We start from the raw sequence: 11,844 nt of genomic DNA, 5'->3' as shown, positions 1-11,844 counted from the left end.
TATATATATACACACACACACACACAGTATATATATATATACACACAGTATATACAGTATATATATATACACACAGATATATATATATATATATAGATATATATACACATACACACTATATATATTACACTATTACACACACCATTATATAGTTTTATAGCTATATAACTACATAACAGTATTATACAATTTTTTTCAGTAATTATACTATATATATGTGTGTGTGTGTGTGTAAAAAGTAATTATACTATGTACAAAAATATTACAAATATTTTTTTTTAATTTATATATTTTTATTTTTACAGTTTTTTTTTTTTAAAGAAAATATTGCACAAAGCAATCTACTTTTAAAAAATCCTTCATGATATAGGCATCCAGCATCTGTCTAAAAAGGATGATGCTGAATTAAGAAAAATGCAAATATTGGCTCATCCCATTATGGTCACTGGCATATTGTGCATTTATACTATTTACTTATGCATGTATATGTACATGTGTGCCCTCACCTCTCTCCTTCTATCGCTGTTGTCCCGGTGGAGATGCCATTTAATGGCAGCGTGGGGTGATCTGGCCTGGCACTCCAAAAACGTGCTGCTGCCCTCCACCCCATACTGCACCGTCTCCAGAGTGTTCTTATTAGCTGGACAACAAGAACAACACGTCATTTCTCATTGACATTAACACAGCACTTGAGCGAGAATGAGAGCTGGCCATGAACTATTAGAGCACAGCCAGTAGAGCGAAAGTCATGTCAGTCAAACTACAGTAATGTAAATAAACTTAACACTACAAAAATTCAGATCAGAGCAGAATGAGGCTTTCTGCTAACAGCTCATTATGGTTGTACAAAGAAAGCATGACTGTATTTTACACATATGCTTAATTTCTATAAACAAATTTGACAAAGCAAATAAAACTTGATAAATGTGTCATGATATGAAAACAAGTATTAGCTGTGAATGATTTATCAATGAATTAATTGTGCATACAACGGACATATTTACTTTAGAAGTGAAAAAAACAAAAAATCAAAACAGACAGGACTAAACATATTTATTATGTATAATGTCAATAAGTAGATGTATTTACAAATATTAATTGTAGTAAAGTTAGACTAGTAGCTTACTGTTGGAATTGTATCCTCGGCACTGCCGTATGGGATTTCCGTATTTCACATCCTGTCGCCGACTGCGTCTGAAAGGAAGCCAATATGACAAAATAAGAAATTAATTTCCACCTATATCTGACAAAGTATGAAAATACTTCCAATACTTATTCCAATTCTCAGTTTCAACAAACACCATTTTTAGGGGTTTTTCAACTTAAACAATGTTGTACTGTGTACTACTTGAGTAAATCACGCTGTGCATACAGCAGCCACACTAAAAATATGATGGTCGGTCAGGATGAACACTGGCAGCCTGAACACATAATATATACGGTACGTGTAAAGTTCAGTAGAGGAAGAAAGTTCAATATGTCTCTCTGGGATTTCATCTTTTTTTTTTTTTTTACAATTTTTGGTAAAAAATACCTTCCTGTTTCAGAATAAGAAAACTCACCCTTCACTAAATAGGATCCATACGGAAACCTGCTTGTCTCAACACTTTGGGATAAATTAAAATGAATGCATTTAGCAGACGCTTTTAAATTAAAACTGTGATCCGCCCTGAAATTGCCCAACGTGACTAAAGATCTTCAGTTGCAACATCTAATGAACAACATTTCCAGAAATTAGGAGGCTGTGACTGTAAATGAGGATAGAATCCTCATGAACGCACATGACTTGAATGTGATCTTTGATGTGTAGGAGTTTTGGAATTATTTTTGTTTTATTGAGGTTTTGGATCTTATTAATGTTCATTTCATTATTTCCCATCAGTGTTTCTTAAATTTTAAGAAAATTATTAAGAAATGATGGCTAGAGAGAGATGGGGAACTGGATTCAGATCTGCATTTCTCTCGGTCTAGAAAATACGGACTAACCACTAGTCTATTGCTCTGACACCACAGTTTAAAACTAAATGTGATCACACTGTACATAGCTGAAAGTGGTATGTATAAACATGCTGACTAACAAGTGATGACACACTCCTGTGTAAATGTCATTTGGTTCTGAAGTGCTTTGGCATATTCACCTCTTCTGTGAGGCAGAGTACCGAGAGCAGGACTTGCCGTCCCACGCACAATAAGGGTCCCGGGCCAAACAGCAGTCTGCGCAGGCCTCGCCATAGACGTCACACCTGTGCAGGGCCAGATGAGTCACACCAACCGCTGACGCTACATATAGTTGTTGCTGCAGCAAAACAAAAACATATTGTTATGCAGAGTGGCAGTCTTTTTTATTCTCCCTTTAGAAATATAATTTGATCCTAAAACTTCAAGGTACATTTTCTACCTTCAAACCACTTTGGAAAGAAGAAAACCCAACTGTCCCAGCTCTTATGTGATGAATTAAAGATGCAGACAGGTCTGTGCAGGTTTTGAACTGCAAATGTAAGCCTGTTCTGATAATGGACCTTTTTTTTTTTTTTCCTCCAGCGTTTAAAAACTTGACATTTCTGTTTTTAGGATCAGCTGTTTTAAATCAGCTCTTCTGGGAGAACTAGGGTTTAAATTACAGGCCAGAAATGATCCACATCTGCCAACAATCCCAATCATGATGAAAGAATAAAACACAATGAATGAACATTTTATCTTCATACATCTGTAAAATTGTTATCCCCATATGAAAGTGGCTTAAGGATTACAGAGACAGATAGCAGCTGCACGTCTAGCTTAAGTGGGGTTATTGTTATCCTCTTCATGGGTTAGGCTATTCCTCCAGTATTTTATATAAAACATCAATGTTTGTGAACCGTGTTATCAGGTTTAGTGTACAGCAAATTCTTACCCGTTTTGAAGAAATCTTCATAGTTGTGATGGAAGTAGGGACCTGAGAGTGAAAGATTCAACTTTATTATTCTGCATGACTCCTAAATAAAAAGCTTTTGTTTCTTAGGCAGCAAATCGTCATATTGGAATAATTTCTAAAGGATCGCGTTACACTGAATTCTGGAGTAATGATGCTGAAAATTCCGCTTTGCATCACAGGAATACATTTCATTTCAAAATATATTGAAACAGAAAAGAGTTATTTTAAATTGTAATAATATTTAACAATATTCACGTTTTTGATCAAATAAATGCGGCCTTGGTAAGCATAAAATACTTCTTTAAAAAACAAAAATATAACTGATATAATAAAGTCAAGTAAATTAAACAGAAATGCAATGCACTAAACCAGCATAGCTCTGAGACAATGGTCAAATATATAATTTTGTGGTCAGTACTCAAAAATATTTGCCCATATACAATTCTCACATTTGGCCAATCAGAATCAAGTATTCCAAAGAGCATGTCATATTAAGAAGTTTGTGTGCAACAGGAGACCCAGGGTGCAGATCTCACCTGAAAGACCTCCACTTCCTCCAGCACTAGTTCCTCTGTCTGCAGGTCATCTCTGGGCAGGACGATCACCTTCTGTACTGTACCTCTGTCTGTAGACCAATAGAAAGACAGTCAGATTATTCACTGAGCCAACCACAATAATTAAACTGGCTCGTTCCAAGTGCACTTCCATCTTACAAGAGTCACAAACATTCAAAGCACCATGATATTCCTTTGACAACTTTCTGTCTATTCCACTTTCGTCTTTGCATCTTATGTCCTGATAAAATCTTGATTATTATCTTTCACGGAGTACTGAAACACTCGAGTTACTCTTTCTTTCCGTCCCATCGACCATGTAGACCCTTCACGTTTTCCATACACCATCACTTCCTTTATAAAATCCCTCTTTTGTTTTCACGGTATACTTATCTTTCAGCTCGGCTGTACTTTGTCAGGCTCTGTGTCTCTACTGAAAAACGGACGTATTTCAATGGCTGTGTCTGACCAAAATACTAGCTGGATTTAAGCGTGCCCGTTGCATTCCTCTGTGCACGTCACCAGAGATTTATTGCAACCGGAGCAATACATCTAACCTGAGCTTTGAATGCAAGCGAGCGACTGCCGCTGAAAGCCAGGGACGTTCCTGTGAGTGCTTGTAGGCGCAATGGGCCACGCAGTGTTGATTTAAAAACCCATTAGCCTCTCAGCCTCACAAAGCAAGATAAGCAGACATAAAGTCATAACCTACAGCATGACAAGACCAAAAGAATGATGTCACTCTGACTCTTTAAGGTTAAAAGAAAGTTTGAAACGGAGACGAGAGTTAGGCAGATCAGCTGTTCTAGGTTGATGGATTCTTGTAACGTGACCCTGCAGCCTTAAGGTGCTGCATTCACAGTTTTTATATCAAGAACAGAAAGATGGAAACACAAAACATCCATCTAAGTACAGTCAGATGCTTTCACCTCCTCTTATAAATGTACAGTACACTGAGAAGGAATGAAACTGACCATTTTTTCCCCTTTATCCTGCAGCAGTTTCAGTGTCTCGATAATCGTCTAGCAAGTTTTTGTTATAACTTAAAAACTTGAAAAAAATAAAATAATGTATTCCTTTTTTGAGACATGGTATATTATAAAAGTTAAAACCTTTACATACTATCTGCATTAATCATAAAAATGCCATTAGATAGCAACAACACTAGATTGCATGGAGAAATTTAACGTTGTTAAACATTTTTCAATGACAACAGTTAGAGCATTAACCCTATTTTGGCACCCCCCAACAGCATTTTCAGTGTCTCGATAATCGTCTAGCAAGTTTTTGTTATAACTTAAAAACTTGAAAAAAAAAAAAAAATGTATTCCTTTTTTGAGACATGGTATATTATAAAAGTTAAAACCTTTACATACCATCTGCATTAATCATAAAAATGCCATTAGATAGCAACAACACTAGATTGCATGGAGAAATTTAACGTTGTTAAACATTTTTCAATGACAACAGTTAGAGCATTAACCCTATTTTGGCACCCCCCAAAATACTAAATCTAAAATTAAAACTAACAATAAATATCAACATTTATTTTTATATGACTATAAAAAAGGTTTGAATTCAAATGAAAACTCAACTAAACTGAAAAGACAAATTGAAAATAATATAAATAAAAACCTGAAATAAAAACTAAATTAAAAATAAACTACAATAACCCTGTGCTATACAATATATCTTATTTGAAGTTGTTTATATTTAATTGTGCATATTATATTGCACATAACAAAGAAAAACATTCTGAATATGGAAAAATCAGGCTAGTTTCCAAACTCACCTGTACCCAGGAAGAGCACTTCGTAGTTGCCGTCGGCTGCAGTCACCTGGTCCACAGTGATGGTGGTGAACTCATAGTCTACGTTGTTCCTGACCACCAGGGGGCGCTTGTGCACCGGATACACAGTATTGTACATGGTGGGATGGTTCCGCATGAAGTTGATGACCTCGTCAGGATAGTCTTTCGTGGACTTCATGTTGGGGGTGAAAGTCCCACCAGGACACTAGCAAAAATGGGGTGAAGGGGACCAACCTTAGCCAATGAGATCTCTGTATTCTCCTAATACAGTAGCACTAAAGGCTGACTTCCAAATGGTTAGATCTAAAGGCTAAACCCCACTTACAATTTGTGCTTTCAGCTTGGTTTTAACCTTCAACAGCAGGTCTAGATTAATATTTCTATACCAGTGTGCCAATAATTCATCTCATTTTTGGTATTTGGTTCATAAGAGGGTTAAACTCACTGTTCCTGGACGAGGGTAGGGGATTTTTCCAGTGTAGGCCACCCACTGATAATTGGGACCTTCTTTGTGAGCAAAAGGTCCATTGAACACCATCCGAATGTCCGCCATTGAGTAGACGCAGACCGCTGAGCCTTTGAATACAGAGCTGGGGGGAAAATATGACCGTTTTTGTTATGAAGTTCATATATAGAACTATTAATATATAAAGTGTTTAAAAGTGTACATGTGGAAAAACAGATGCAAATGCAGTGGACAACTGCCCATGCTAAACAACCCCTTCCAGTATTTCCTACAGTTTCCAAATGGAGGAAGATATAGACATATTCAAACTCACCCAGACACAGAGAAGACCCCATAGATGACGGGATTTTTAGTGTCCTGCGTAGGCTGTATGTACACATCCCCTAAAAGACACAAACACAGAACAACATTGCAATGAAAAGGCTGGAGAACAGTTTGCTAATATTTGCAGTGCATAAATCAAGCGCATTTACTGAATCTTGGGACAAACTTCCTGTGACTCAGAGTTTCTCACTGCATTTCACTCACCATCTCTGAAGTAATGAGAATTTTTTTTTTCAACTAATACTTCTATTTTATTTTACATCAGTTTTCAATTAACGGTAAACTGGACAGTAAATAATGTGAAGGAGACAATCAATGTCCAAAGAAAAGACATTGCATGTCATCACTATTATGAAACTTGCGGAGTTGGCTTGCATAAACACTTATGTGTGCATATGTGTGTTTGTGTGTGTAAGGGAGAAAGTGTGTGTGTTTAAGAACCGCTGAAGTGCTCCTCAGGGAGAACTCACAGGATGAGGATAGCAAAGCATATGGTTCCTATTGCCTCACACACGTATCCTGCCAACCGTTATACAGTATCTGAGTGTAGCTGTATGTATAGCGCAGGTAATGCATCATGTGCATATGGATCAAAGATATTGGCTTATAAGACAACCAAAAATTCATTCATAACTCATTCACAGTGCTAGAAACTCATGATCTTATAAACGAAAAATTCACTTTGGTATATTGGTTAATGCACATTTTCCAGACACATTGAGGAGCTCATGTTGGATATACAGGTTCAAATTCAGCCTGCAACATGTCCCATCCCCTTAGTTTTCTTATGCTTTCTACTAATATCACTTTGAAGACTCTCTCTCTCTCTCTTGCCCGTGCCAACCTGAGGCAAATTTCCTCCCCTTTTCTCCTAAAAAACAGGACAAATGCAGTTAATGGCATATATCTAAAGATCAACAACAGGGATGAACACATACTTTTAAAATGACAAATCATTACAGAATTTTTTTTAACAAACATTTGGCCATCTGGGATGAATTTGCCAAATCCTTAAAGTCTTCCAACTGTTAAACTCCCATAATCTCCTAAATGCAAAGCCAGAGTCTCATGAGCACAGCAGCTGTATAGAATCTATGTATAAATCTACACTATCACTCTCAATAATACTGAACAAAAAATGCAGGAAATTTAATTGAGAACATGAAACAGCATTTATTAACTTTTGTGGCCTATTTCAAGGTGCAACAATATGCAATGGAAAACAATATAGGACGGTATTTGATTTGTAATGCATTAAGAATTGATTGGATTGCTAAAATCTATGCTATGATAGTAATGGTTAACATTATTTTTCCCCTCCCTTGTGACCTTATAGAGAAAATCAATTATGATAAAGAACTATGACAATATCAGTTGTGCACTCATGAACCATGCATAATACGACCAGAAACATTTATTGAGAAAGTAAACTACTGTTCAATATTTTTTTTGAAAGAAATTAATACTTTTAATCAGCAAGGATGCATTAAATTGATCAAAAGTGAGATGTTTGATTTATAATTGTGATATAAGTGTGATTTATAATTTTAAAACAGATTTTCTTTTTCAAATAAATGCTATTCTGTTGAATATATATATATATGTGTGTGTGTGTGTGTGTGTATGTATATATATTCTGACTGCTACTATGACAAGGTGTACTTAAGCACAACTCCATCTGTATTCTAATAAAAGCTTAATCCAGCTCATTAGTAGACTGCCACAACTCACAATGAACTACAAGCTTTACTGCCTTATTAAAAATGCCCGGGCATCCCTCCTTCAACACACACAGCTAAATCCTCACTTCTCCACGAGCCTGTGTAAACATCCTCCCCACTAATAAAGAGCCAAACGTGTTTATAAGAGTTGAGCGACTGTGCTCGGGAGCGCAAATCTGCTCTTTTAATATGAGCAACAGCAATAAATTCCAGCATTATCATAACCCGCCGTTTCCCTACATCACTGGGGCCAATTAGTCTGGAAATGACTACAAGTGCGAGAGAGACACCCTTAGTGGACCCAGCATTCCTGTCGGTCCACCTGATCCGTCCACAGGGCATGGCCTTCTCTCTGGACGTCATCCGAACTCCCTTCAAGTCTCCCCACAGCTCATGGCACATCTCCCACATCAGCCTTCTCAAAAGAGCCTTTTGTTTGGAAAAAAGAGGGTGGATTTCTGTAACACAGCTCCAAATCAGCCATTATCCATCTCTCCATATGGACAAGGGGGGGAATCTGGTGCCATATGGCGGGGAGGGTGAGGTATGTCACCTGGCCTGGTGTAAATGCAGACCTGGAGGCCCACATTCAAATTCTTCTTAAGATTTGTCTTTAAGAAATGTTTTTGTAAATATAAATCATTCTTAATTTTATTCTCAAGTGAGAAAATAAGAAGAAAATAGGATTTAGTAAGAATTTAATTCTTTTTTTTAATTTAAATATTTATTTTTGCCTTTATTATGATAGGACAGCAAGTTTACAGAAAGCAAAAACGTGTGGCTCAAGCCTGCCGTTCCATGTTTGTTTTCATTGCCCTGCTCAATTTGCAGTTGTGGTCTGGTGCTATTTTCATTAAGACCTTGTGGTTAAGCTCCACATTTGGGACAAATCGCTGTGGTGCTAGTGAATAAGCTATCTTTTCCATAGCGCGCTCTGGTGAAGAAACTCTGTCATACTCAGAACGGCTGACCTGACAGGTTAAAAGGTCACAGGTTCAGGGGTCACATGGATAGAGAGAAGTATTGTAAGCAGGGAGGTCAAATATGTGTGGATTTTGGCACGTCAGCGGCAAGCAAACAGAAACGCCACAGTCAAGTATCCACAAACCACGGCTTGCCCGCTCTAGGCTGTAGCTGGAATCTCTTTCAGAAATGCTGAACGGTACGGAATGTCTCAAATTTCATATTCATCACATCATATTTTAGGTCAGAACTTTTAGCTCACCAGGCAGATTCGGCCGATGCGTGACTGTGATTTGGGGCTCTGGCCCATCTCGGAAGACTTCTCGCGGAAGAAAAAGTAGAGTTTGTCATCGTTTTTTTCGTTGCTGTCAGGGATAAGGTGCACATGGACAAATGAGGGGTCTAAGAAAAAGAAAGAGACATGCAATGTCATTTTACATTTGCACAATTAAACATTTATCAGCCTTTTCATAGAAACATTTGTGAAACTATTAGGACTATTTAAGTAACCTGCTAAAATGAAGAAAAACAGCATCAAATAGCAAGAAAAGAAAAAAAAAAAACTTTTCTTGTGCATACGGGTGAATTGAGATAAATTGGCTCTTTTTTGATCATTAAATGAATGGTGGGTTAGGGTAAAAAAATAAATAAATAAAATAAATAAAAACTCCACCTATGTCAGCTTATTTATAAAAAAAAAAAAAACACTAATTTCAACTTATTTACCATTCAGCCATCTTGAGTTGTATTGGTCAGTACGCATGATTGTGTTTTTCCCCAAAGTTCGGAAAATAGCAGAGTCTGTCCCCATGAAATCAATATACACCCCTGCGTACAATTCTCCATCTAAGGTTTAGAAAAACAGATAAAAAGAGAAAGTCAGAATGTAAGTATCTGTGAATGTAAAAGAATGATACATTTGATTTATGAGCTTTTATTTTCCATAATGAAACATCTGCCACACCCATGATGATTGATTATTACCAGGAGATTCATCAAGGCACAGAAAATGAGCATTTAACTGATCAACTGTTCAACTTACAGAGACCATCAGTCAAGGTAAGTTTTTTTTTTCATAAGTATATATGATTTTTTCAATTTGATCAATAATTCTCAGATAAATTATTATTGTTAATGCTTAAATTATGTATATGTTAATAATTTGACACTAACACTGTACAATGATATACAGCTTGGCTTGATGGCATCTGCCAACTTACATTACACACTGCACAAGATTGATGCCCACTGGGTTTCACATGCGCTGGTTATTATGCATGTGCATGTGAGGGGTTATTATTGCCTCTGAAGGAATTTGTTCCTTGTTAAGTAGTGTGGAGGTCAAGTGTGTGTGTGTGTGTGTGTGTGTGTGTGAGTTTGAGTGTGAGTGTGCAGAACCCAGTTGCAGGCCATTTGAGCAGGTGTCTCAGCGTGTAGTTGGCAGAGGCCATGGCTGTTAAGGAGGGGCCAGGCGGAGCGCAGTCATGAGCCACTCATGATTAATTCCCTCTTGGAGGAATCCAGGACATAGGGCCTGCACGTTTTTGCCCACACTTGCTTCTGTGTACAGCGGGAGATACGAGTTCAGTCGGAGGGGTTTGTAGAGGAAGTGCCCTGGATGTAGAATGAGTTTGTTGACAGTCTATTCGCTCTGCCTGCGGCGGTTTTTCCGATGGCAGATCAAAATTGTTGATTCTTAGGGGACGTCTAGGTGCCAACCTGTCAGAACGCCTTGTAAATTCAACCAAACAACTGTAACATATGAGGTGGTAGTTAAATACAACCAGACAGGCAAGCACTAAAGCGTTCTTTCAACGAATAGCAAGCCAAATTGTTTGCAAAAGCTTCCTTGTCATGTTTGTTTGTGGCTTTTGAGGTCGCACTTCATGTAAGACTGTGATCAATTGTATTACTGGCTTAGTCAAGTGGTTTTGCTAAGCTGTGCTGATTAGATGGTTTAGCCGGTTGTTTTCCTAGTCAAGGGTTTTGCTGAATTACCTGCTGTGTAAGACCTGCTAAATTGGGGCTTTGTGCTGTTTTTTGGTCTTGGCTGATGACGTGCTAGTTTGGGGATTGTTTAAAAAAGGAAAAAGCTAATTAACAACAAATTTGACATACAACAATCAACAATCAACATACTGTAGATTTCCAAATCCTAACAAACTTATGGTTTTAAAATGTTTAAATGTTAAACCATCAAGCTTTTATTTTGCCAGAGTCGACAGTCAGTTCAGACGTGCTTATCATTACAAGTTTGGGAAGATGGTTGTGCATGTCGCATTTTTAATTTAACCCTCATCTGTCCCTCGGGTCATTTAGACCCAAAAAGTTTTTTCAAAAAAATTCTAAAAATCGTGTGTTGATCGTACCGGTCCAAGATTTCTTTACTTCGTTCACACTTGCACCGGGAATACACAAAACAAAATTTGAGTGGATTTGAGGAGTTTAAATGGGTGCAATAAAAAAAGTAACAAAAGTGTCCCTCGCGGTCATTTTGACCCGCATAGGAATGAATGGAATTTACGAGAAAACTGCATTTTTCATTACATGTGATTTTTTTTATATATACAAAATCTGAGACAATGCAGTAAAGATTTATACCCAAACGAAGGGCTGAGACTACAGAATATCCCCAATGCAGAAAAAACTCACATAAACACACACACACACACACACACACACACATGCACAAACACACACATGGTAGAACACATTGTAATATTGTTCATGTTTCTGCTGGGATATGACGGTCATTTTCCCATTTTTTTTTACTTAACACAGTTAGATTTGAGTGATGTGGTGGAGACCAATGAGTTTATATCATATTTATATTTTTAAAAATATATATTTATTTCATATTTATGAAATTGTATGAATATGCATATGTTTAGGTTATAATTTAGGTCAAATTTTATTTTTATTTTTTTACAAAATTTAGATTTTGTAATGTTTCAATATATATTTTAATCCATAAACAACCAAATCTCATTTCTCATGTTTCATTTGTTTTGCTCATTTAAAAATCTCCATAGGGTTCTATAGGCCCCTCTAGTGGCTCTAACCATAAAATGCAATTTTATGTAATTTTTCCC

General features: G+C 36.9%; 1 protein-coding gene across 1 annotated transcript in view; it reads right to left on the bottom strand.

The window, feature by feature from the left end:
* Positions 1-11,844, bottom strand: part of LOC107718228 (semaphorin-3F-like) — a 63,257-nt gene that overhangs the window by 1,372 nt on the left and 50,041 nt on the right. Inside the window, exons 8-18 of the mRNA XM_016525223.1 lie at positions 9,479-9,598; positions 9,015-9,154; positions 6,876-6,939; positions 6,058-6,127; positions 5,724-5,868; positions 5,261-5,483; positions 3,451-3,539; positions 2,894-2,935; positions 2,139-2,296; positions 1,127-1,194; positions 507-640 (exon numbers count right to left, since the gene is read on the bottom strand). Coding sequence (XP_016380709.1) covers positions 507-640; positions 1,127-1,194; positions 2,139-2,296; positions 2,894-2,935; positions 3,451-3,539; positions 5,261-5,483; positions 5,724-5,868; positions 6,058-6,127; positions 6,876-6,939; positions 9,015-9,154; positions 9,479-9,598 — 1,253 coding nt within the window. The remainder of the gene's footprint in view (positions 1-506; positions 641-1,126; positions 1,195-2,138; positions 2,297-2,893; positions 2,936-3,450; positions 3,540-5,260; positions 5,484-5,723; positions 5,869-6,057; positions 6,128-6,875; positions 6,940-9,014; positions 9,155-9,478; positions 9,599-11,844) is intronic.

Source organism: Sinocyclocheilus rhinocerous, unplaced genomic scaffold, assembly GCF_001515625.1.
Source record: "Sinocyclocheilus rhinocerous isolate Xijiao unplaced genomic scaffold, SAMN03320098_v1.1 scaffold1111, whole genome shotgun sequence".
Classification (NCBI taxonomy): domain Eukaryota; kingdom Metazoa; phylum Chordata; class Actinopteri; order Cypriniformes; family Cyprinidae; genus Sinocyclocheilus; species Sinocyclocheilus rhinocerous.
Note: the sequence above shows the minus strand (reverse complement) of the source record. Positions and strands in the feature narration are given on the sequence as shown.